Source organism: Lissotriton vulgaris, chromosome 12 (assembly GCF_964263255.1).
Source record: "Lissotriton vulgaris chromosome 12, aLisVul1.2, whole genome shotgun sequence".
Classification (NCBI taxonomy): Eukaryota; Metazoa; Chordata; class Amphibia; order Caudata; family Salamandridae; genus Lissotriton; species Lissotriton vulgaris.
In genome coordinates this window covers 548,492,656-548,520,266 of record NC_141700.1, presented here as the reverse complement: position 1 = coordinate 548,520,266, position 27,611 = coordinate 548,492,656, and the positions used below count along the sequence as shown (strand labels likewise).

Here is a 27,611-nt window from a genome sequence, read left to right as displayed (position 1 = left end):
CCAATACTGCCACCCAGTTTTTTTCGGAATCCAGGGCAGGCAAAACCTTGACCAGCAGGAGCATCTTGAATTTGTCCTTCCACAGGAGGGTGGAAATCTGAAAGTGGATGAAGGCCCCTGTACTCCTTCTGTTCATGAAAGTAACAGAAGTAACAACCTGTTCCTATTTACGAGGCAGTACCCCCTACATGGCCTCTTTTGCACTTCCTTCTGCAAACAGACGTGTTCCTCCATCAGCAGCACTGTTGGGCGCGGAACGGGCAGCTGGGTAGAAAGGCATGGGAGGGCATAACTTTGCCTGACATGAGGCTCCATACAGCTAAAATGATGTTTTGCAACCTTTGGGGGTAATGTTTGATCCTGTCACCTGCTGGTTGTGTTACGTATGTGTCAAAAAGGACACACTAAAGTGGTTTTGTTGTTGTCGTTGCCAGAGGGGAAAGGGAATGAGCCGCATGGGGTCCCTGATCCCCTGAATGTTTACTCTTGATGCTTTGGCATCCGCCGTGAAATGGCTGAGAAGTTTGTTGTGCTGGCTGCAGAGTCTGGCACTGATGGCATTAGAAGCTCCTGGCGTAGCTATCAAAGGGGTTACACTGCTGAGGAAATTACCTGACAAGGGCAGGGGGCCCCAGGGAATGCGCTGTGGCATGATTTTCCTTAAAGTGTTCCAGGGCCGAATCCACTTTCTCACCAAAGAGGCAAAAGCCATGAAATGGCATGTTCATCTCTGGAGAAGCCTGTAGACACGAACAAGTGTGGCGCTGAATCATCCCATGTGTGCTTATTGCCCGACTCATATATTCAGTTGTGTTGAGGCCAGACCATATAAAGAATTTTGCGACATATAGGCCATCCTGTAACATTTGGGCTAAAGATGCCTTTAGATCCTCTGGAACTACAGACATGATTTGACCAATTGCATCCCATAAAGCCTGACTGTAGTGGCTCAAGAGGCAGCTGGAATTGACTGAGTACAAAGCAAAACTAGCTGATGAAAACATTTGCATGTCAAAGATCTCCATGTGTTTAGACTCAAGGTCAGGAAGCATCATAGGAGAGATGTTATCACTGATTCTGTTAGTGTACACCCGGACCACCAAATTCTCTCTTGCGAAGTGTTGTGTCAAGAAGTCAGGATTATCCAGTGGCTGGCTGTGGCAGCATGCTACCTGCCTTTTGACTCTGGGCCTGGAGCATGCCTTTGACCAAGTAGGTATCCATAAGTACCTCATTGAGTGGAAAGAGAGGTTCATTAAGTGCCTGGTCAGGCAGAAGGGCCTCCAGCTGAAGGCCTGGAAGGAAAAGAAAGAACTGACGTCACTGTCAGCCACGGCCCGTGGAGGGAGTTTCGGTGGGTCGGAGAGGCAGGGCGGTGGAGGGGCGGATGGGGGGTGCTAAAAACTGGAGTACGGATAATTGAAGGTAAGTAAACAATTTAATTAATAAAACGAATTTCGTAGCGCGCCCTGCAACGCAAAAGCAATACTTTTACCTATAGATTCATATATATATTCCTATTGGATACTTTAACCTATAGATTCCTCACAGTTTGAATTTATTTCCCAAGTGGGACCTGACCCGGACGGGGTACATAGCTGGTTTTGCCTAGAAATCTTGAAGGACTGAGCGTGCAAAGGGACCTTTGCCTCCTCACTCCAGAGTCTAAACAGTAATGCTTTGCAAAAGGGTGGAGGGCGGCCCAAGTTGCTGCCCTACAGATGTCTGCCACAGTCATCCCCTTTCCCCTACGCAAGAGTGGAAGATTTAGCTCCTGAGGAATGAGCTCCTATAACTTCTGGTGAGTCCTTGCGTGCTAGGCCATAGCACATTTTAATACACAAGATTAGTCACTGTGACAATGTCCTCTTGTGCATTGCCTTACATCTTCACTATGTAGCCTATGATGAGCTGGTCATTCAGTCTGAACTCTGAAACTGACTGCTCTCTAGGGGTCCAGATAGTGGAGTCTCTTGCTCTTCCTCCCTCGTGGGATGTGGCACAGGGAGGAAGGTTGTGTGGTAATACACTGGCCTAAGTCGAAAGGGGTAACCACTATCAGCAGGAAGGCAGCACTGGTTCTAAGTACCAGCTTGAATGAAAAAAAGGTGTGAATGGCAGATTCACACTCAGAACGTGTAACTTGCTTGCCCTTCTAGTTGACGTAATCGCAAATAAAAAGACGTTTGCAAGTGAGCAACTGCAAAGGGCAACTGTGCAATGGTTCAACGGGGTAACACATTGAAAATGTAAGAAAAAGGTTCAGGTCCCATTGCAGCATTATAAAGGGACAAGGAAGAAACTTGTTTGTGAGATCTTTCAAGAACCTCATAACAATAGGTGATTTGAAGAGAAACAGCTGGTAAGGCAGACAGAGGAAAGCTGACAGGGCAGATAAGCAGTCCTTAACTGTGCCCACTGTGAATTCTTGCTGAACTAGCAATAGGGTGAAACGCAGAATGTAAGATAGTCTGGCTAGAAGAAGGTCTGTTGAGTTTGTTGATGTATTTTCCACAAAACCCAAGTAATCAAAATGTATGAGAGAAAATAAGTATTGAAGCTGAAAGTTCAACTTCAAGTGAAATTCATCACTCAATGCTCCTTGCAGTGGATACCGGAGAGCAGAAAGTTTGGGGAAGTGAGTGTTCTTGTGAGTGGCAAAGAGGTTCAGAGCAGAAGTCCCCCAGGGAGAGAAGATGTACTGGATGTCCTCCAGGTGATGATGCAACCAGTGGTTGGCTAGATGACACAGACTTAGACTACCAACTTGTACATTTAGTACTCCAGCTAGAATGATGACAATTTAGGCTGTCCTCTCATACACTGAGTACTCTGGCTAGATGATTGGTTAATAGCCAGATCCACAGAGGCGCAGAGTGTCTTAACAGAGATGTGACCCTACTCCCCTCTCCATGTGGATGTACCACATCGCGGTTGTATTGTCTGTCAAGATTTGGACTGTCTGGCAAGGAAGGGGAGAGAGGAAGGCTTTGAAAACCAGCCAGAACATTCATTATTCCAAAAGACTGATGTGATACATCAGTTTTTCTCAAGACCAACGGCCTCTGGGCTCCCAACCTTAGAACATCTTCTTTACAAACTGTTACATGTTTCTAGAATTCCTATCCGGGGAGTGGTGGGGAAAACACCTTGCAGTGAGGGAGGACAACATGGCAAACTACTTTTAGATGAGTGGTGTCATTCTAATTCATGCCATTGCTTCTTCTTTGATGACTTTGACAGTGGAGACTCCAGCATCCCTGACCTCAGCCTAGACTTTCAATGTCCTCGACATTCACCCTGTGTCGGAGCCATGAACAGCTTCGCTCCACTCTCTTTTAAGGCCTTAGGATGCATCCTTCGATAGTTGTGGCAGGCCTTGACATAGTGGTCAGACCCCAAGCATTAAAGACAGATGTTGCATGTGTCTGTAATAGAAACTTGACCATCACAGTCACTTCACAGTTTGAAACTGGACAGTTTGGGTGGCGACATAGTAAAACAACTGCACCTGAAGAAAGCATCTTTGAGAAAAAGGCTGATACGGTCAATGAACTCATGATGAGATAAGAGCTCTGGATACACATTAATGGCGTTGAGAAAAAGGAAACTCACGTCAGTACGCCAACATGACAGAGACACGGTTTCTGTTGCCAAAGTGAAGCCAGGTCCCCATACCAGCATGAAGAGCTATTGAAAAGTTTCCAATTCAGTCTGAGGTCTGGGGTATTCAAAAGGTGAGGAATCTGCAGGTAGAAGTATCCATCAGCAATATATTTGCATAAACAAACACCTGTTAGCAGAACCACCTTTCTGTCATCCCGCAAGGTTGGAGGCTGCCTGTGGATGCACTCTCCTGAAGAAAACCACAACAATGTCAATATGCTTTGAAGAGAAAAAATCCTGGAAAACCTAGGTGGAGATGGCGACACCTCTCCACCTAGGTTTTCCAGGATTCTTTCTCTTCTTCTCTCTTAGGTCTATTGAGTTTCCAAGGTCAAAGGGCCCAATGTACTTGTAAAATGGTTAGTGTTTTCTGCACAGGTCACAGGTACTGCTTTTGAGACCCAACCTGAGGTTTTCGGGGGGGGCTTAAAGATTATAGAGGGGAGGAGAGGCAGCTCTGTACTCTTACCAGTTATTCCAGTGGTCTCAAGTCCAGTGGCACTTTGAGCAAGACCTGCCTGCAAACGAATAATAATAATAATTGAATGTATAAAGCACCTGTCTACACTGTACCAGTGTGTCCCTGCGCTGTAGGACGGTCAAACCAGAGCCTCTATACTGGATACATGGTTCAGGTAGGAAAGTTATGTTTTTTCCCCCAAGTCTTTCATTATTCTAATATTGCTAAAAAGGGGTTGTTTGGGTAAAAATATATTCGTATTAGTAAAGCCAACCCTAACCACTGTGTTACGTTCTGAAACTAAAGTTTGTGCTTCCCTAGACCAAGCACTCTTAAAAAACGCCAACCATGATGAATTACATGAATCCTACACCTTGCAGTCCCCTCTGTCTTCTGTAACATTTGCTATACACCGATTTACACACATATGATTCAAGTGCTCTAACACCATACACTGCTAGGAGAGGCGCTATAAAACAAATTAATTACATGTAAGATCAGCAATGTAGAGATGCAGGGCACTGTTGCAGGGTGATAGTGAGGGAATCAATGAGGGGCCCCCAACAAAGATTGTTGAACCCTGGTGCACTGTTAGGTCATTATTTACTATGCTTTAAAAGCCGTTACATTTGTATATATAATTAAATGTGTGTTGAAGACTGCACAATTTATGCCCAAGTTTTTGGGGGGGAGAACCCCCCATACCCTCCTTGTAATGGTCAGACACCCTTGCTGCACTCACTATGTACCGTACGGGGAGGCTGGTCTGACTACATTTGGCAGGGCTGCTTTGGGTTCCCAGTCCAGCCCTGGGGCCTTCAGTGCCTATATTCACACACTAACATTGCATTCTGCCCACAGTGCCACTGAGCTGCGCAGCGGATTTTTGGCCCAAGTGAACCTCCCCGCATCCGTGTTTCTGAACACCAAGGACAAAGAAGAAGAGGAAGGTCTCTGCAAAGGAGTCAAGTACGGCATGCGACTCTGGCTCAACACTGTGACAAGCGACATCGGATCCTCCTTGGGACATTGACCTCAACAACCCTTGCTTTGGTGGCAAAATGGCAAACAATAAATCATGCCAAATAAATATCGGGAAAGGGGTGAGATGAATAAATAATAATGTAACAGACGCAATGAGTCAAACTTCAAGCTCTGTGGGAAGGAAAAGAGGGAGGGTAAAAGACATTGCTGAGTTTATGCAAGCCACCTGTGCCATTTAATGGGGGTGGGGGCACTCTCAGTGTTTTCCTATACATCTTATTTCTATTTTAATTTTCACTTTAGTGCTTGCTGCCACTGCAAAGGACTTTTAATTCTGTATTGCAATATTACCAGCCTCCTGTTTTCCAAAAACTATCATAATATAAATGCATTCAAATAAATACCTAGCTTTTTTCCAAGCTCCACATCTATTAGCCTGATCAGCTGTCATTCACATTTTACTTCCACCCATCACAGCCTCTGCACAACCTCCATTGGTTGTCTTGCACTAGAAATGCCCAATACCCATGTGCACAGCTACCTGAAGAACAAGTTACTTACTTTCGGTAACAATGTATCTGTAAGAGACATATATTAGTTATAGGTGCTTTACCTTAGTATTACCCCCAGGCGTCAGACTGGATCTGGAGAATTTTCTTCTTAGCAGTAACCCTATGCATCGGTAGGTGGTGTCGGTCGACTCTGCATCCATCATCGGCGTCGTGGTCACCCGCATGACGTCACAGGGTCTACTTAGACACCGTCCGGGTGCTCTGATGTCAGTTCTGACATGACTTTCCAAGCCGTAAGTGCAGAGCCATGCAAGACACTGACCACTGGTGCACAAAACTAGGGCCCTCTGGAAGGGAGTCACTAACCCTAGAAGTCAGTTTGCAGAACGGAGGATGGGTGGGGCGGTAAGGAATCTATAACTAATATATGTCTCTTACAAATACTTTGTTACCGAAGGTAACTTGTTCATCTGAAAGTGACTTTTAGTTATAGATTCCTTACCTTAGAATAGATACCCCAGCAATACCAACCCCGGAGGTGGGTCTGCGAACTAAGTTCACAGCAGGAAGTCTTGGAGAACAGAACGGCCAAAAAAGCTGTCTTGCTGGACTTGGCTGTCCAGGCAGTAATGCAGTGTAAACGTGTGCAAGGATGCCCACTGGCTGCCTGGCAGATGCAAGTAAAAGAACTCCACGTCCCCAAGAAATAGTGGCTGCTGTCGCCCTGGTAGAGTGGGCGCGCAGTCCTACTCGAGATTCCTTTTTAGCCAAAGAATAGCAGATCTTAATGCATAGGACGCCCCATCCTTTCTTGGCGCCCACATATCCCACGAAGAATTGATCGTCCACCTTGAAGTCTTTACTTCGGTCAAGATAGAAAGACAGCGCACGTTTGGGAGCAAACATGGAGTCTCTCCTCCTCTTTGGAAGGGTGCGGAGGTGGGAAGAAGGTGGGTGATGTGATGATCTGACCTATGAGGAAAGAGATAACCACTTTGGCCAAAGAAGAGGGCCTAGTACGGAGGATTACTTTGTCCGAATGGAGAGCAAGAAAGGGAGGTTTGGAAGATAAAGCTTGAAGCTCACTCACCCTGCTAGCAGAGGTGATGGCAAGCAAGAAAGCAGTCTTCAAAGTAAGGAGACGAAGAGGACAACTATGTAATGGCTCAAAGGGAGCACACATAAGATAAGTAAGGACAAGATTCAAGTCCCACTGGGGCATTACAAATAGAGAAGGAGGAAACAGATGAGTAATGCCCTTCAGAAATCCATTAACAAGAGGGGACGAAAAGAGAAGGCTGATCAGAAAGTTGAAGAAAAGCCAGAATGGGCGAAAGATAGCCTTTAAAAGTACCCAGCCTTGCTGGGCCAAAGAATGAGAGAAGAGGAGAACCTCTGAAAGAGCGGCAGAAAGGGGATCCACAGCCTTTGCTGTGCACCATGCTACAAATATGTTCCATCTACAGGCTTATACCGTTTTAGAGGAGGGATGCCTGGCTGCCAAGAGGACATTACAGACTTCGGGAGGAAGGTCAAAAGCTGTCAACTGTCGCCGCTCAATCGTAATGCAAGGAGGTGGAGACTGGAAAGGTTCAGGTGGAGGACCGTTGCCTGCTACAGCAACAGAAAATACTCCAGAATAGGCAGTCTGATTGGAGGATTGATGGCCATGCTCAAGAGCTCGGGGTACCAGACTCTTCGTGCCCAGTCCAGAGCCACAAGAATGACTTGTGCCCGATCACGCTTGATCTTCTTCAGCACTCTGGGCAGAAAGGCGTAAGGGAGGCCACAATTCGACTTGCATCAAAAGGCGTCGCTGAGCAAGTGCCGCTTTGTAAGCTCCAACACGCAGACCTGCTGAAATTTCATGTTCTCTGCAGTGGTGAATAGATCTAACCAAGGCTCTCCCCACTGCTGGAAGAGACCCTGCACTGCCTCTTAGTGAAGACACCATTCGTGATCCATCATGCACCTGCGACTGAGTTAGTCCACCCTGGCGTACAGGGAACCTGCCAGGTGTTGAACCACCAGAGATATGCCCTGATGTTTCAACCATGTCCAAAGGCAAAGATTCTCTTGACATAGGGTCCATAGCTCCACCCCCCTGTTTGTTGCAGTACCACATGGCGGTGGTGTTGTCTGTTTACACCTGCTCTACTCTTCCTTTGACCGAAGGAAGGAATGCCTTCAGTGTAAGAAGAATCGCCTGGAGCTCCAGAAGGTTGATATGGAGCCCAGACTCCGCCGGAGACCAGAGTCATCTGATCTCCGCCTCTCCCATGTGGCCGCCCCATCCCAGGAGGAGCGCCTCCGTCACTACTGTGAACTCTGGTTGCGGAAGGGAGAGGAATCTGCTGGTGACCCAATCCTGGTTCGTGGGCCACCACTCAACTGACTTGCGGCCCCCCCCGCAAGATCTGCATGGCATTGGAAAGATTGCCCTGATGCTGAGCCCATTGGAACTTCAGGTCCCACTGCAGAGCCTGCATATGCCATATGGCATGATCTACCAGCAATATGCAGGAGGCCATGAGGCCCAGCAACCTCAGGTTAACTCATCGAAATCCAGGATAGAGGCTGAAACATTGGTATCATAGCCCATATATGCCGAACTTGCTACTCTGGAGGATACGCCAGAAACTGTGCTGTATTCAGAACTGTTCCGATGAAAAGGAGCTTCTGAGAAGGAATCAGGTGTGACTTTGGTACGTTGATAGTGAAATCCAGCAAATGCAGGAGGACTGCTGTAGTCTGGAGGTGGGAGACGACAGTCTGGGGTGAGCCCGCCTTAAACAGGCAGTCATCGAAATAGGGGAAGACTGGAACCCCAGATCTGTGCAGATGAGCTGCGATCAAAGCCATCTCTTTTGTGAACACCCGAGGGGCGCTGGTAATGCCAAAGTGGAGCTCGGTAAACTGAAAATGCTCGTGGCCCACCGTGAACCGTAGGTATCTCCACTGGATAGGCAAGATGGAAATGTGAAAATAAGCGTTGTGCAAGTCCAACACTACAATCCAGTCTCCAGGGTCGAGGGCAGACAAGACCTTAGCCAAGGTTAACATTTTGAACCTCTTCGGGGGAAGCGGCTGATGTCCCTGAGGTCTAAGATAGGATGCAGGCCTTGGTCCTTCTTGGGTACCAGGAAGTAGTGGGAGTAGCAACCACATCCTACTTCTGGCACAGGGACTCGCTCAATACCTCCCTTGGCCAAGAGAGATGCAACTTCCTGGCGGAGAATGGTCAAATGATCCTCCGACATGCAATGGAATGTTGGTGGCATGTAGGGAGGGGTAGTCTCGAAGTAGAGGCAGTAGACCCTTTGGACTATCAGCAAAACCCACCTGTCTGACGTGATGTTGTGCCGGTGGGGAGATGATGGCGGATCCTGCCACTCACTGTCAACTGATGGCCCTGAAAGGTGTGGAGGCAGCTGCAGAGGGGACATTGGGTGACTGGCCCCCAGAACCGCAACGCTGAGTCCCACGTCCCTGGCCACGCATCGGATGGGTAGCTTGTGCGGCCCTGTGGCTCTGGGTGGAACGAGGTGGGGCACCCCTTTCGTGGCTACGAAAGGGGCGAAGAGGCAGACTGTATGGGGTGAGAAGTTGCTGCGAGACCCAAGGGTCTGGCTGTAGCCCCAGAGTCCTTAAAACGCTTGAGCTCCGAACAGGTGTCGGCAATCAAAGGGCATGTCCAGAAGGGTAGTTTGGACATCCCCAGAGAAGCCAGACATTCTCAACCAGCTGTTTGCACCTCAGGGCTAACGACCTGGAAACCAGTCTACCCAGCGAGTCGGCGGTATCGAGCCCACACCAGATGGTGAACTTTGCTGCGTCTTGACCTTCAGCAACAGCGCGGGTGAGCACGGCCAGGGCCTCCTCTGGGCACTGCGACTGCACTTACAGAACCGTATCCAACACAGTGTGCATGTAACGGCCCAAAAGACATGCGGTTTTCACCGACCACAGTCCTAAGCTAGTCGAAGAAAACAACTTCTTCCCAGGATGGTCCAGCTTCTTGTATTCCCTATCTGGAGTAGCAGTAGGGAATGTGCCTTTTGAGGATGAGGCTTGGGCCACCAAGCTCTCAGGGGTAGGGTGTTGGGAGAGGAAAAGTGGGTCACCGAGCAGTGGTGTCGGGAAATCATCCTGTCCACAAGAGCCCCTGTGCTGGGCTTGGACCAATTGCCCAGAAGGATGTCAGTGAGAGCCTTATTAAAAGGCAGCAAGGGTTCCGAAGAGGCTGCTGCCGGCTGAAGCACCTCAGTCATGAGATTAGTCTTGAGAGCCACCGTAGGAAGCTCGAGACCCAAGGCCTCGGCCTCCCTACAGTATAGAAAGTTCCCTCCTCCGTAGCCACAGTAGGGGGGAGAAAGCATACCAAGGTCTGGGGAGGTATCCAGACAACTGGCATCAGCCAACTCTTCTCGACAGTCCGGCTCCTCAAGTTGGTATGGATATTCGAAAGAGCAAACCACAGTGCAGCAACCAACTTCTATAGCACCTTGAGACCCTCAAGGGTCCTGTGGCACACCTTATAAATACTTGATTGATTGACAACAGGGATTTGAAGAAGGATGGGTGATCAGGCAACTGCAGAAAGACTGTGATGGCTGAAAGAGAGCCCTTTAGGGTACCCAGAGCAGAGCCCTGCTAGGCAAGAGAAAGGATAAAGAGAAGGACCTGAAAAGGGGGAGCTGAAAGAGAGTGAACCTGCTTTTCTGCACACCATACTACAAACTTGCCCCAACCGCAGGCATATACTATCTTGGTGGAGGGATGCCTGGCTAACAAAAGAACAGTACAGACTTTGAGCGGAAGGTCAAAAGCTGTCAACTGTCGCCGCTCAATCTCCACGCATGAAGGGAATGCGCGGACAGGTTCAAGTGGAGAACCTTCCCCTACTGCTGTGACTAAAGATTCTCCCGAAGAGGCAACATGATCAAAGGTCTGATGACCATGCTCAATAACTCCGGATACCAAACTCTCCGAGCCCAGTCTGGACCACAAGGTTGACTTGAGCCCAGTCGTTCCTGATCTTTTGGAGAACTCTGGCAGGAGTGGTGTGGGTGAAAAGATGCACAGGAGGCCTGAGCTCCACTCGAGATGAAAAGCATCTCTGAGGGAAAACCACAATGGAAACACCAGAGTACAAAATTGATGACATTACGCCTTTCTGGCGGTGGCAAACAGATCTAACAAAGGCTCTCCCTACAGCTGAAAGAGATCTTGCACCACCTCCGGAAACAGACGTCATTGGTCATCCGCTAGGCATCTTCGGCTGAGGTTTTCTGCCCTGGTGTTCAGAGATATGCCATGATGTTCCAGCCATGTCCAGAGATGCAGGGCCTCTTGACAGAAGGCCCACAACTCCCCCCACCCTTTTTGTTTCAGTACCACATGGTGGTTAGCGGCTGGAGGCAACCTACGAGAGTGGGGGGTAGGCAAATGGGTGGTGGGTGGGTACAAGCTGCGCAGTCAATCAATCAATGAGCATTTATATAGCGCAGCACTGTCGCCCCTAGGGATATCTGGGCACTGCGGATGAGACCTCTCCTTCGAGGAGCTAGGACAGAAATTAATAAATAAATAAGAAAAATGAAAGTCAGAAACAAGCAGTAAGGGGATAAATGAAGGTCAGAAACTAGCAGAAAGAAAAAAAATAAAGATAGGTAACAAGCAGATTAGTAACAAATAACAGGCAGAAACGAGCAGAAAGAGGAAAAATAAAGGTCAGAGACAAGAATAAAGAGGCTAAATAAAGGTAAGAAACAAGCAGAAAGAAGCAAATAACAGGCAGAATGAGCAGAGAGTACCTACCCACTCCGCTGGCTGGTCTCCTCCGGTCCTGTTTCAGTCCCTCTGTGCTAGACGCTTGAAGCAGTTGAATTATCTGCACCAATTCAGATGCTGCTCTCTTGCTGCTGATAATGTTCAGCAGCATGAGAGCAGTGCCAGAATTGGCTGGAGTGGGCTGCCTCGACGCACCTAGAGGCACCGTGTGCCTGTGCCTCCTCTCCATCCAGCTGTCTGAGACAGCTGAGTGGAGAGGTTCACACTGCGCATGTCAGGCTGGCTGTCACAATACTGCCAGCTAAAGTGACATGCCCAGTGTAAGCTGTTGGAGTGAGCACCACTCCCCTGATGCCAATCAGCAGCAGTGACCCCGCCCCCAAACACTGTCTCAGGCTGGGGAACGGGAAAAATAAGATGGAAATAAATTCAATTTATTATCATTTTATCTTTCACCTTTATGGCGCAGGCAGTAGTGGGCCGACGCTCCTCTGCCCTAGAGGGGCTGTCGCTGATGACGGTGGTGTTATCCGTGAACACCTGCACTAGCCTACCCTTGATGGAGGGCAGAAAGGCTTTTAATCCTAGTCAAATCGCATAGAGGTCCACTAGGCTGCTGTGGAGTCCGGATTCCGCAGAGGACCCTGATCTCCACATCTCCCAGATGCCCGCCCCATCCCAGGAATTAACCATCTGTCACTATTGTCAGATCTGGTCCCTAAGGAGAGAGGGGTCTGCCACTCACCCAATCCCAATCGCAGTTCATTAACCACCACTGCAGACCTTTTGCAGTTCCCTCTGAGATCTGGGCCATGCCAGAGATTCCCTTGATCCTGAGCCCGCTGGAACTTCAGGTCCCACTGCAGAGCGTGCATTAGCCAGCGGGCATGTGTCACAGCATGATGAAGGAGCCCATGAGGCCCAGTAGCCTCAGCATCAGTCTCACAGATCCAGGATAGAGCCTGAAACATTCAAGAATAGTGCTGAAACTGTACCATTCCCAGAACAGCTCTAGTGAAAGGGAGCGTTTGAGAGGGAGTCTGGTGTGACTTTGGCATGCTGATAGTGAACCCCAGCGAGTGCAGAAAGTCTGCCATATTCTAGAGGTGGGAGATGACAGCTTGGTGAGAGCCTGCCTCCAACAGCGAGTCGTTGAGATAGGGGAAGACTAGGACCCCTGATCCGACCGGATGAGCTGCAACTGCCATCACCTTGGTGAACACCTAATGTGCCTGGCAAGGACAAAGGGAAGCAAGGTGAACTGAAAGAGCTCATGACCCACCATGAACTGAAGGTAATGCCTGTGGGCAGGCAGGATGGGAATGTGGAAGTATGAGTCATGCAAGTCCAGCGCTACCATCCAGTCTCCCAGGTCCAGGTCAGACAGGACTTGAGTGAGTGTGAGCATTCTGAACATCTCTATCTTGAGGTAGAAAATAAGTGGGTGCATGTCTAGGATAGCATAAAGACCTCCATCCTTCTTGGGCACCTGAAAGTAGTGGTAATAACAACCATAACCTACCTACTTCTAGCATCAGCACCCTCTCTAAGGCACCCTTGGTCAAGCGAGCCAACACTTCCTGGTGGAGCAAGGAGAGATGGTCCTCCGTAAGCTTGTCGCAAGTGGGTGGCATGGGTGGCGGGGTAGTCACGAAAGAGAGGGAGTAGCCACTTTGAACAATCTGAACAACCCAGTGGTCTGATTTTATAGACCTCCAGCAGGTCAGGTGATGGTGTATCCTGCATCCCACTGGGTTCCCATGATGGTAAGAGGGCAAACTAAAGGGGTATGGAGGCTGCGGCTGCCGGGAGAGTGGTGGTTGTTCCCGGCGCCCTAAGGCTATTGCTGAAGAAACCGCAGTGCCAGCGAGTCAGTCATGTCCAGCCTACATCAAATCGTGAACTTTGCTGCATCTCTTCCATCAGAGATCGCTTAGTGGAGTATGGGCCGGGACTCCTCGGGACTAGGAGCAGCAGCTGCGCAAACCGAATCCCACTGGGTATGAGAGTAAGGGCCCAAAAGGCATGCAGTGTTCTCAGACTGTAGTGCCAGGCTGGTGGAAGAAAACATTTTCTTTCCTATGGTGTCCTGCCTCTTGGATTCCCTTTTCAGTGGGGTAGTAAGGAATACATCAGGATTTACACCGGAGGTGGAGGCTTGGACCACCAAGCTCTCCAGGGTAGGGTGGTGTGTGAAGAAGGTGGGGTAGTGGCAGTGAACAACTGTCCTGTCCGACAAGAGCCCCTGTGCATGATTTGGACGAAGTCCCCAGCAGAACGTCATTAAGGGTTTCATTAAATGGGAGAAGCTGTTCAGAGGGGGTTACTCCAGGCTGAAGCACCACTGTCCAGATGTTAGTCTTGACTGTCAATGAGGGAGGCTAAGGTCCTGGACCTCTGCCACTTTTCTCACCTTCATAGCAAAAGAAGCTCCCTCCTCCGTAACCATGGTAAGGGAAGAGAGCATGCCAGTATCTGGAGAGGTGTGCAGTCTGTCGGCATCGGCAAAATCCTCACACCAGTCCATGTTTGGGTCTAGGACTGTTATTCTTCATGGTCCAGCGACCCCTCCCAATCCTCCCTGAGTCCCAGCCGATAAGAATAGGGCTTGTACTTATGCCTGGAAGGAGTGGCTCCAGCTGGTGCCAGAGTCTGACGATGTCCCTCCAGGTCCGTGTCAGAGACAGGGATGAGAATGGGGCGAGTAGTGCTGGGAGCATCTGCATCAGCACAGGCCCTGGGGAAGGTTGAGGTGGTACAACCAGCGCCGGTTGAGATCCATCTGTGGATCTCAAGAGGTCAACTGGAGCCGGGGGCGAAACTGCAGGTGGAGATCCAGTGGGGGTCTCCTTCCGAACCTGCGAGCCCAAAGGTGCACCAGCTGGAACAGGCTGCCCAAATATGAGGTGCATGGCTTCTTAGAACCTGCAAAGTTGGGAGGGGGCGCTCCCGGACACTCGGGGAGTCACGAAGGCAGCCAAGGTGCAGGCTATACTGAGGAGACAGGCCTCCAATGACAACGATCCCTCATGTCATAATATGATTTGGATGGACGGGGCGAAGTCAAAGACCTTTTCGACTTCTTACTCTTCTTGCGCTTGTAGGATTTACCAGAAGATGACCTGGAGTGTGACGAAGATCTTGGGTTTCAGAACCGATCCTGGGACCATCCTTTCGACCAGGATCAAGACTTTTGCAGCATAGCATGTCGGGCAGCAAGGAGCTTGAGGGATCGCTCCCTCAAGGCCTTGGAGTGCATGGTGTGACAGTCAACTCAGGTCGTCGCCTCACAGTTACACTCGAGTCACCAGAGGCAAACAAGGTGTGGGCCTTCACCGACATCTGCCAATTACAGGCGCCGCAGGGCTTGAATCTGGTCTTCCTAGTTAACATCCTGCTACACCAGGGGAAAAATCTCAAAAGACTTCTACAAAAAGTCAAAAAAGGTCAGTGAAAAATTTACTGGGAGTAGCTCTCTCCAGATTTGTGCTGACTGGGTCGGAAATTAAAGAACTGATGTATGCACTCTGGGTTGGCACCTATATAGACACTTCGCAACTTTTGGTGTGGATGACACCAAACGGATATGAACGACACCACCGACCGGTGCGCAGGGGTAATCCTTACCTAAGTTAGCCCAGAAATATCTGACATGGTATTTGGACCATTGCTCTAGCCGTTTTATGACATTATTTCACGTGAATATGCTTCCATTAAAAAAAGAAATGGCAAATTGGTCCTCTTCTGAGAAAATTAGGAAAAATAGTAATTTGTGTGATCTGGGGATTCAGGACCTCAACCATGTTCTTTTTGTTTGCCCTGCACTATTGTGTTTGCAACACCGCCTTCTTCGTCCAATGTGTTTATTGAATATTGTTAAGTCGGTAGAGGCGGCTCAAGAGTTACTTTTCCATCCAAAGAATGAAGTCATTGCACAAAATTTTTTAAAGGTTTTATGAATTTATTTTAACTTGTTCCTCTGTTGCTGCTAAGATAGGAGCAGGTGCTTCTCCCCTTAATGTACAATAGTCTGCACATAATGTAACTTAATGTTGGCTGCTATGCTACGGGGAGATTGTCATCGGAACTGATTATTGAAGAAACTAGCATATTCATCTGCTATTCTTGTCTACTTCTAATTATTTTAGCCACAAAGTTTTAAACGTCTTAACGGTTTTATGTGCCATTCTTAAGCTGGATTCAGGTTGTCTGCCGCACCTCGTGGGCGATCTCTCTTTGCTGCTTTTATGAAGTAATTTGCACATCATTTTTGCTGCTATTTTGCGAAATTTGTTTTCGAGTTTCATATTCTTGTACTGGGTTTCTATTCAGTCTATTTTTATTATGATTAATTGGTATTGTATATCATGCATTGTATTCTTTTTAGATTTCATGTGCTCCTTTTTGGAGTGCCAAAACATGAATAAAGAATTGAATTGAAAAGGGTACTGTTCACAAAAAAAAATCTGAATCCTGTCAGATGCCTGGGGATAATTCTAAGGTAAGGAATCTGTGGCTAGAAGTTTCTATCAGATAAATAAATTAACTGAAAAAACTGCGCACTTAGGAAGGCCTCACCCATTGACTTGGCCAATGCTGGTTAACCTTAGTAATAATGTCAAGTAATCAAAGCAAGGACGGTTCACAAGCCGGGAGGTAAGCAAAGAAGCACATTTCCAGGCTGGCAGAATGGGCACTAAATGTTGCAAAAATTAACAAAAATTCCAAGCGTTTTTTTTGACTGAAGGCGAAGCAGGGCGAAACTGACAGGTCCTGTGGTAGAAATGGCCTTATGGTGGATCTACAAAACAGTGGTGGGAGTGGATATTGTTGAGATTTCAAAGGTGACAAGGAATGGAATCTAATGGGTTTAGTATGAGGCTTATTTGTATGGCTCTACATGCCATATGTTCATTATTAATCACTAAAGAGCGACTAAAAATGGAAATAGTAGACCTGGAGAGCATAAAGGAGATTCTAAGAGAGGAAATCCGAAGGACCTCGGTGGATGGGATGACCTTTTCCGAAACATTGAAACAAATAGGCGGTTTTAGAAGGATGCCATGAAGATGGATAGGGAGGGGGAAAGAGACATTGGGCAGTGGGAATAAGGATGGAACCGGAAAGACAAGAAAGTAGACGTTGGGTGTATAGATGGCGCAAGTGGTGAAGGAAGATATTTAACTGATATAGTCTGGGATGATCGTGAACGATGGGGAATACTAGTGAGAGGAATCAGGTCATGACAGAGCTCCAACCTGTGGTACCTATTCAAGATACAAGATCAGGCTTGAGATGTCTAAAATCAGGTGCCCACCTCTTCCTCACTAACACGTAGTGTCTGAAATCAGAATAGTTATTCGGATTTGTTGAACACACTATCACTCAAGAGAGTATCCTGGCGCTGAGCAGATGTGAGTCTAGTCAAACCCAGGGGCTAGTAGGACTTCTTGACAAGTCAGGACTTCATCTTTCTGCTGTGTAGCTTTAATATATACCTTTCCCCTTGTACCAAGAGTTGAGGGGAAGGGAGCAGGCAGAGCTGGGCTGACTTTACCTCTTTAAGTGTTAGCGCTCATGATAGTGGGTGGAAATAGTCATCAGGATTAGATGAGGAGCTTTCATTGTGGCCTTTAAGGCTTATTTATCCCTTGGAGGGGGCTTGCAACCTTCTAGTACCCAGACTATGTCACCAAGGTCCCTGCCCTGGTGAAGACCCTTGCTGTGAACCTAGCCAGAGCTGAGCAGGAGATCACATTTGGGACATGAAAGAGGCACAGAACCCTACTATAGCAGGCAGACACATTTGTAGGATGGACCTGGGCTTTATGGCTTGTGCGCTACCAACAAAACGGAGAGAGCCGTGCTCTGCAATACAGCGCAACATGACATAAAACACCTCCTTGGCCTGACAAGACTGGCAAGTCCTGGCATAGAGGGCATCTGCCATGGTTCATAAATGAGGGTTTGGCAGAGTCCATGGAATCCTGCTATTTTTGTGCCATATTTTCTTCAGTGATGAGGCTCCATCAAAAAAGTGCAATCCTCTCCTCACACATGTATGGGGTATCCCTTGCTCAGCGTAGCCCTTCCCAACACATACCTCACAGCGCTGTGCCCCTAAACCCCCAAGCACATCTTCTCTTTCGACATGAGCTGTACTCACCGGAGGCTAAAGGGGTCTCTCTCTTTCTCCTGCAGACCTTCTGAGCGAGCTTCTGATCAGGCCTCCATTCACGTGTCTTTATTCAGTGGTCCCTGCAGAACAGGAGCACAAAATCCTTTGTGACAAAATAAAAAATGATGGCTGAGAGGAGAAGGAGGTCTTTCATTTGTTTTGGATGGCCTCCATAGGAAGCCTCTATTGATTACACCAAATTCTAAATCTGGTAATTTACTGCTGAGACAAATCAGCATTTTAGAACAAACCTCTTCTCCCACTGTTGCTATGTCATAAAGGACTTCCAGGATGGGCTGGCAGTCCTCTCGGAGAGCTTGTGAAGCTGAGCTGGAAAGCAGGGAGCACAGCTTCTGGAGGGAAGGGAGGACCCAGTGGCTGGTGACCATGTATGTTTTTTTAAAAACATGAGCCAGGGAGGAGAGCAATAGGCGCTGAAGAGTCAGTGCTGCGGATGAAAGGCAGGGAGACTTAATAGACTGCATGAAGCTTGAGCAAACCAACATGAGACTTCTGCTGCGTGGACAATCACAGGCCTCTGTGCTCCAAAGGTAAGAGATGGCTGTTCAACCAAGCGAAGTACCATTGTTTCTGACCATGGCCATGTGCCACCAAGTGTGGGGAACCAGCAGAATGTATGAGGCGAGCAGACCCAGAGCCGAAGGACTGTCAGGGCCAGAAGGAGAGCTCCCTCCCCAAAACATCAGGATCATAACCTGAATGTCTCAAATTTGCCCTTATGAAAGGATGCTGGAATGGCTTGGGGGTGGGATGTAGGGATGATTGATCAAGAACCCTAGGTCAATGAGCAGGGAGAGCATGGCCTGCAAATGCTCTGACACCAGCTATGGTGATTGCACCTTCAGCAGCCAGTCACTGAGGGATGTGAAAGAGACCCCCATCCTTCAAAAATGGACAGCCACAGATATAACCTTTGTGAAGACCAGGGGCTGATGTGAGCCCAAAGGCAAGGACAGCAATCTGATAGTTGGTGAGCCCACTATGAAGCACAGGTACCTCCTGTCCGACTACAGGGGTCAAGGGACAGAATCCAGTCCTAAAGCCCCAGGGCCAAAAAGACCTATGCAAGAAAAAGCATTTTGAACTTCTTTTGTCGAAAGTCATTCAGAACACAGAGGCCCAAAATGGGACGGTCATGTACAACTCTCCCTGCCCTATCGCGTTCCCTGAAACCAACTCCACTGCTGCTTTGTTCAACAAAATAACTTCCTGCTGCAAAATGCGGGCATGGTCTTCCCGAGTAACGTAGGGAACAGGGGAAGTGGTAGGTGGCAACTCTCGGAAAAGAAAGGTTTAGCCATGCTCAACAATCTGAAAAATCCAGCTGTTCATGGCATAATCTGCCCTGGTGATAGACAACTGACTCCTCCCTCTGCCCCCCCGAGCCTTTTGAGCAAGGTAGAAAAAATCCAGCTATTGAACCCGGGTCCCAGGACGCCCCTAAGGCCTCTACTCTCTGTTGGTGGAGTGGAACTCGATCTCCTAGTGTGGTTTTCTCAAGTGCTGCAAGTTTTACAGCTCCTGTGTATCCCATTCAGTACTAAGGACAGCCAGGCCACCTCTGCACCCGGACTCCCTGGGAAGGTAACAAAGTAAAGACTGTTGGAACTTGATCTCATGACCCGCATGACCTTATCCACAAGAGGGTTTGTTTGAACTCACCCTGCAAGTGACTGAGTGTCTCCTGTGTGTTCCCCCATTCATTTCAATGGAACCAGTTTGAGTAATTACAGTGCATCTATCTTTGAACGCTTTAAAATCCACATCTCCGATTTTATGTTTGATACAAATTTAGTTTTGATGTCGCTATTTATATACAAACACTCTTTATTTTTATAAATTGGTGTCGGATTTCTTTGAAGTTGTCTATATTATATATGCACCATAATGGTACTGTAAAATGCTTAACACATGTTCCTCCAGTAATGCCTGACTGCTCTTTGCCACACTACCAGGATTGTTCTAAGGATTTTTGTTGTTGAATATAAGGATCATCCACTGTGTATTGTTAGAATATTGCATGGTAAGGCCATCCAGCCATACCACATAATATTCCACCTTGCAACAGTGTCAAACAGAACCAAAAGGACCCTCCAGTCTGCCAAGGTATTCCTCGCGAGGCAAGTGCCTGTGGGGGAAGCCTTCATCCATCAATTATTCTGCTAACCAAAATGCTGAACAAGAAAAGCCAGGGAAGGAACTATCGGCTGTAAGACAGCGCTCCCAATGACTAATTGGGGCCTAAAAGTGTATCAGACGGAGACATGGTGGAGTGTAAGATGGCCAGCATTGCCTGTGTGAAATTCGCACATTATGCAGGGGCAGCAGCACGGGCTGGAAACTCTCTGCACAGAGCAGGGGCCATGGGTTCTGCTGCTGGCATCGAGGCCAAATCTGGCGACAGGTCTATCTCCACCAAGATGGGCTCAAAAGACAAATATTGAAGCCAGGGAACAATGCAGCATGCAGTGTCGTCATTGAGAAGCCAAAGAATCCCTTGAAATGCTTCTTTTTCCCTATGAGGACTTATACTTGTCAGTGGCCCTCTACAATGCCTTACTGGCTGAAGTAAAGCCTGTGTGGGATCTGGGGAGTAGGTCTTAGGTCTGGGGAGGTGCCAAGACATATATCATCCCAAGTCTGCTCAATGAAGGTTGACCACCCATGATTTCATGCATCTGGTATGAAAAAGGAGGCCACGTTTAGCGCACGCCTAGGAATCATGCATGGGACCTTAGAGACAAGCGGGGGGGGGGGGTTGCAATTTTGGCATCATGTTCAGGCAAAAGCAAGAGGGCTTAAAGCCTGAAATGATCAGTGGAGGCATGCCTGAAAATCTGCAAGTTGCAACAATTTGGAGAAAATATGTGTCAGAGAGCAACTGCAGATTTGCGTCAAAGGGCTGAGAAATAAAGGAACTGACATGGATGTATGACGTTAAAACGCATACTTTTACCACGCATACCATTACAACCCAATATTTACAACGCAGGATCTTTTACAACGAATACCTTTACAACGCATGACATTACATCGCAGATACTATTACAACGCATGCCATTACAACGTAGCTATAGGTAAGTATATTATTTTTTTATATTATTATATTATTTTTATAAAAAATGTAATTAATAAATATTTAATTGATTTTATTTATTAACTACATTTTTTATTAATGTCATTGTAATTTTAAAATTATATATATATATATATATATACATATATATATATATATATACTTTTTAAATAAATATTAAAATTACTAAAATAAATTTATTTAATTTAAGTATTCTTATAAAACTGAACCCTTAAAGTACCCCTGTACCCCATAACCCAAACCTAGCCCTGAACCCTAAAAATACCCCTGTACCCCATAACCCAAACCTAGCCCTGAACCCTAAAAATACCCCTGTACCCCAAAACCAGCCCTGAACCCTAAAAATACCCCTGTACCCCAAAACCCAGCCCTAAACCCTAAAAATACCCCTGTACCCCAAAACCCAAACCCAGCCCTGAACCCTAAAAATACCCCTGTACCCCAAAACTCAAACCCTGCCCTGAACCCTAAAAATACCCCTGTACCCCAAAACCCAAACCCTAAAAATACCCCTGTACCCCAAAACCCAAACCCAGCCCTGAACCCTAAAAATATCCCTGTACCCCAAAACCCAAACCCAACACTGAACCCTAAAAATACCCCTGTACCCCAAAACCCAAACCCAGCCCTGAACCATAAAAATACCCCTGTACCCCAAAACCCAAACCCAACCCTGAACCCTAAAAATACCCCTGTACCCCAAAACCCAGCCCTGAACCCTAAAAATACCCCTGGACCCCAAACCCAACCCTGAACCCTAAAAATACCCCAGTACCCCAAAACCCAAACCCAACCCTGAACCCTAAATATAACCCTGTACCCCAAAATGCAAACCCAGCCCTGAACCCTAAAAATACCCCTGTACCCCAAAACCCAAACCCAAAGGGCTGAGAAATAAAGGAACTGACATGGATGTATGACGTTAAAACGCATACTTTTACCACGCATACCATTACAACCCAATATTTACAACGCAGGATCTTTTACAACGAATACCTTTACAACGCATGACATTACATCGCAGATACTATTACAACGCATGCCATTACAACGTAGCTATAGGTAAGTATATTATTTTTTTATATTATTATATTATTTTTATAAAAAATGTAATTAATAAATATTTAATTGATTTTATTTATTAACTACATTTTTTATTAATGTCATTGTAATTTTAAAATTATATATATATATATATATATATATATATATATACATATATATATATATACTTTTTTAATAAATATTAAAATTACTAAAATAAATTTATTTAATTTAAGTATTCTTATAAAACTGAACCCTTAAAATACCCCTGTACCCCATAACCCAAACCTAGCCCTGAACCCTAAAAATACCCCTGTACCCCATAACCCAAACCTAGCCCTGAACCCTAAAAATACCCCTGTACCCCAAAACCAGCCCTGAACCCTAAAAATACCCCTGTACCCCAAAACCCAGCCCTAAACCCTAAAAATACCCCTGTACCCCAAAACCCAAACCCAGCCCTGAACCCTAAAAATACCCCTGTACCCCAAAACTCAAACCCTGCCCTGAGCCCTAAAAATACCCCTGTACCCCAAAACCCAAACCCTAAAAATACCCCTGTACCCCAAAACCCAAACCCAGCCCTGAACCCTAAAAATATCCCTGTACCCCAAAACCCAAACCCAACACTGAACCCTAAAAATACCCCTGTACCCCAAAACCCAAACCCAGCCCTGAACCATAAAAATACCCCTGTACCCCAAAACCCAAACCCAACCCTGAACCCTAAAAATACCCCTGTACCCCAAAACCCAGCCCTGAACCCTAAAAATACCCCTGGACCCCAAACCCAACCCTGAACCCTAAAAATACCCCAGTACCCCAAAACCAACCCTGAACCCTAAATATAACCCTGTACCCCAAAATGCAAACCCAGCCCTGAACCCTAAAAATACCCCTGTACCCCAAAACCCAAACCCAACCCTGAACCCTAAAAATACCCCTGTACCCCAAAACCCAAACCCAGCCCTGAACCCTAAAAATACCCCTGTACCCCAAAACCAGCCCTGAACCCTAAAAATACCCCTGAACCCCAAAACCCAAACCCAGCCCTGAACTCTAAAAATACCCCTGTACCCCAAAACCCAAACCCAACCCTGAACCCCAAAAATACCCCTGTACCCAAAAACCCACACCCAGCCCTGATCCCTAAAAATACCCCTGTACACCAAAACTCAAACCCAGCCCTGAACCCTAAAAATACCCCTGTACCCCAAAACCCAAACTATATATAAAATTACTTTAATTTATTTTTAATATTTTGGTAATTTAAAAAAAGGTTAAATAAAATGATATACTTACATTGTAATGGCATGCGTTGTAATAGTATCTGCAATGTAATGTCATGCTTTGTAAAGGTATGCGTTGTAAAGGATCCTGCGTTGTAATGGTGTGCGTTGTAACAGTATGCGTGGTAAAAGTTGCGTGGTAACGGTTGCATACCAACTGACATCAGTGAGAAGAGGTGGCGCCTTTAATGGACTTGTGATATCATATCCACTTTTGGATCCTAGAGCCATGATCGAGTCATAGCACTACCTACTGCTTCAGTGCACTTCCAAAGGCAGCCCTCTGGGAGGGAGAGTGTTGGAGGGGTGAGAGAAAGGGTGTCCCATGGACCCTCCCAAACATCCCCTGCACACAGGTGCACTCACTCATTGTACTAGCCTGCAAGGGGATCTCTACCCTCTTGAAAGTGCAGGCAGCATGCCCCTGCACTGTGAAACACAGAGTGGCTTTGAAGCAGCCGTTCTGTACTTCACTTTAATGTGCTGCCCTGGAGCCAGTGCATTCTGCATAAAACTTCCCCTTTCCCTGCTTGCACACAGTACACCTTCCCTATTTCTGCTGTTGTGCCCTTTGAAAGGTGCACGGTGGCGCAAACAGGGAAAGTGTGGCGTATATATAATAGGGACCCTGATTGTGCTAGAGTTGACTCATGGCAAAGCTAACACACAGAAATAGCAGCAGGGGAAAAGGGGCTCTCTATTTCTGCCCTTCCCTGATAAAATAAAAAGAAACTGTATCTGCCTCCTGTCACACACTGGAGCAGCAGCACAACATCAGCAAAAGATCCCTATGTGAAATGGCAACAATGCAAAATAATGAATACTGTTGTTTACCACTGGTGTCCTAGGGTTTAATATACTATTTCATTAGAATTAAATTAACCAAATTATTACCTCTTACTTTTACATTTTCGATGTCTTGACTTTACTACTCATGAGCCAATGAAATGGGGCTGTATGTCTCACTAAAAAAAATCTTACAAATTGCTAATTGTAGCCTTTTTTGTTCAATAAGACTACTTGCACATTTGTCAAGCAGAGGACTCTATTTCACACGTATAAGCTGCATCCTTGGTTACACAGGCCACGGGCCGTTTGGAAGCGTGAAAAGCCTTCTTAGGTCACAGCGCTTTAGACCCCACACCACTCACACCTTTTACATCCCAATTTTTTAAAGCTTTTTTTATTGAGATACACACTCAAACTTAGGTGTACAAAGTAGTCAGCGAATAGAGGTCTACATGGTTGTCATTCAGGCATATCTTAATATATAGGGTGACCAGGCGTCCCGGATTTGCCCGGACAGTTCCGTTTTTTTCACAAGCTCATGTGCCGGTTTTTAGAGGGGGTCGGCTGAAAACGGTGGGAGGTATCCTTTAATGTTTTGCACAGCAGGGATAGTTAGCAGCTTATATGAAAGCAGTTTAATTAACAGGGTTGCTACTGGCTTCAAAAATTGCATTTTATTTATGTCCTTACTACCTCTTCTGTACTTCTCTGCTAAGAAGCACTGTCATTCTGTGCGCTGTGTTGTCGCAGGGATTCTGCTCCTACACAGAACTGTGCATAGAGACTCGGAACCTCAGTGAATTAGGGTGTGCCAAAACTAACCTTAGTATCCAAAATCCCCTTCCAGACTAGCAATCAGTGTTTCATTGGTTCTTACACACCCCCAATGATTAGACAACCCAGAACATGAACTCAGAACACCTCAGGTAACGTGGAACACATGAACACTCTTTCATTATACTAACTTATCAGTCCAGAACGAGGAGTAAATGATGACACGTGCAAGTTTGGAATATTTATTTCTAATGCAGTGTTCTCAAGCACAGTATTTTAGCTAATACAAGCAAACATATTATAAGGAACAAGGTTAGCAGCATAGTTACTATTCCATAAAATACAAAGGGTGAAAGCATGTGAAAATGCTAAAGGGAAAAGTTCTAAATAGAACCTCAGTTTACCCTCCCTTGCTAGTATATTATATTATATCTACAGAAGGTCCCTTTGGGTTTAGAAGGGCGGGCCCATACCTCTGGTCTTAGTAGAAAGGGATCACATCATCTTCTACTCCAACTCTCTGCATGCAAATAGTCATCAAGTGTGTGTGCATTCTCTGCGGAGTGCATTATTAAACGCGCCAAAACCAGAGTTGGCCACAGCTGCATATGTATTATGTCTAGACCGTGCGCTGATCAAACAGAACAACAAGCGCTGTGTTGAAATAACTTTCAACGCCTTCGGCACTCACTGTTCAGACATAGCTTACCAAGCAAGGCTGATATTATAAGCAAACATATTATTCTTGTGTGAAGCAAAATATTCTACTAGGCTAAAAGCTTTAATAACAAAATGTGTCATGTGCAGAGGCTGCAGAATAGGAAAATGGCATTTAAACTTCTGATAAGCTCATGCTAACATAACACAGTGTGAAGGCAAAGCCTATCTACATGACACCCTCTCTTTGATCCAAGCACGGATAAGACAATATAAGGGGCAAATTTAATAAATGCAGAGTTCAAGATCGATAGTCCAAACACAAGTCTCTAATTTGGTACCTCAATAAAAGAGATAAAAATAACCATAATTCTGAAAAGAAGGGAAAAAAAATGTAGCCTTCGGACTTACAGCCAGATTCATGAAGGTACCATTCTGCGAGTAGCAAATTGCGAAAATTTGAGAATCGCAGTTTGAGAATCGCAGAATGGAATTCATGTACAAATGCGATCAAAAAATGCGAATCGCAAAAGATCGCAATTGCCGATTGCGATCTTGCCGCAATCGCAAAATAATCATAGAATCGGTAATTTTCGATGTTGAAATTGCGATATCGCAAATTGCAATATCGCTATTTGCGATCTCGCTAACTGCAAGATCGCAAAAACGGGAAGTCGCATTTCGAGCCCACTGATGACATCACAACCAGGAAGTAGGCTCACCACACCCACAAACGGAACACAGAGCCAGGGAGTGGCAGCAGGAAACTGAGGAGCACCAAAACCAACACTGTGCAGCACCCCAGCCAGAAAAAAAGTATCCCAAGATGTCCCAGGATGCAGCAGGGAGCAGTGGGCAGGAGAGAAAGAGGAACATTAAGTTTTCCGAATTAGAACTGGAGCACCTAATTGAGGGATCTGCAAGGATCATGCCCGGCTCTTTGGAAAAGACTCCCGGAGGGTGCCAGAGGCAGAGAAGCACAGGATCTGGCAGCGCATCCCCGCTAAGGTAAATTCTGTTGGTGTGACCCAGCGCTCAATTGACGACCTAAAAAAGCGCTGGTACGACCTGAGAGGTCGTTCTAAGGAGCGGATTGCTGAGAGGCTTGGGGAGCGACTGGCCACCGGTGGAGGGGATCCTGTAGCCACACCGAACACCCCATTGGAGGACCTGATTGAGGACACCATTGCGCCTGAAGCCTGCGTGGGGGTCCTTCAGCTGGACTCATCTCGACCCAGCCAACAACCTGAAGGTAAGTGCCATGCGACTGCGACCCAGTCCCCCAACAATGCCCTTAAGTCCTGAGCTAGCAACATGACATCCCCAACAATGCAGCCCATGCTCACCAAAAAAGCCCCATTGCATTGTGGAAGTTGTAGTGTAATCATGTACCCGCAGTTAGCCCAACACTGCCAGAGCAGTCAATGCAAAGTAAATCCAAAAGCCAGTCAGGGAAAGCAAGACGGCATGCATGTATCAACATTGCCTGTGCAAGATACATAACTTTAATCATGCACCCTTTCACATTACAGGTGCAGGTGAGCAAGCCAGCACAGACAGCGGGGCGCTGCACATCGCCGAGAGCCAGGAGGACACTGAGGGTGAGGGCCAGTCCTCCCAACGACCAGGCCCATCACAGCCACCAGCAGTGCTCCCACCACCACCACCAACCCGTGCGGACAGGGCCACCCCTACAGCCACAGCCGTGCAGCCAACACCCCAGCAAACAGCCACAGCAGTGGTACAGGCTCCACCACCAGCGCCCCGGAGGCAGACGAGGCGCACAGCTGGTGCCAGGTCACACACCAGCGCACTGAGGCGCCAGCAGCGCCAGGGCCCAGCAGGCACCGGCAGGGCACTTGAAACACCAGATCCAGGCCTGGCCATCGAACGCCGCATGCTGGCGGTGCATCGCACACAGGCGCGTCACATGGCAGCAAGGCTCACACAGATGCAGGCGAACGGCCAACACATAGCCCAGATGACCGCTGCAGTCCATGAAAACTACCAGCTGCTTGTAGCCCAGCAGGACATGACCCGCCGACGCCACCGCCAACTACTGGCCTACACTAGGTCCAATCATGTAGTTGGTAATGCTACATCACAGCTGGCACGAAGGTCACTCGCCATGCAGGCCCAGATGGTGCAGTGTTGCCAGGATGTGGCCAGGTCACTAGACCTACTCACCGCAGCAGTGCTCAGCCGCCAGGCCACTGCCCATGAAGAAGCAGAGGGGGCTGACGACGCAAGTGAGGCTGCGTCAACCAACAGCAGTGCATCCTTGCCAACGATGCCTGCACGTCGCCGCAGCAGCAGGCCAACATCAGCAACTAGGGCCAAAACCGTC

At 47.3% G+C, this 27,611-nt stretch overlaps 1 protein-coding gene across 1 annotated transcript in view; it reads left to right on the top strand.

Annotated features, from left to right (window-relative positions):
- Positions 1-5,531, top strand: part of NUDT17 (nudix hydrolase 17) — a 373,515-nt gene extending 367,984 nt beyond the window's left edge. Inside the window, exon 8 of the mRNA XM_086945356.1 lies at positions 4,988-5,531. Within this exon, the coding sequence (XP_086801482.1) occupies positions 4,988-5,159 (172 nt within the window). The 3' untranslated portion in view covers positions 5,160-5,531. The remainder of the gene's footprint in view (positions 1-4,987) is intronic.
- Positions 5,532-27,611: the final 22,080 nt, after the last annotated feature.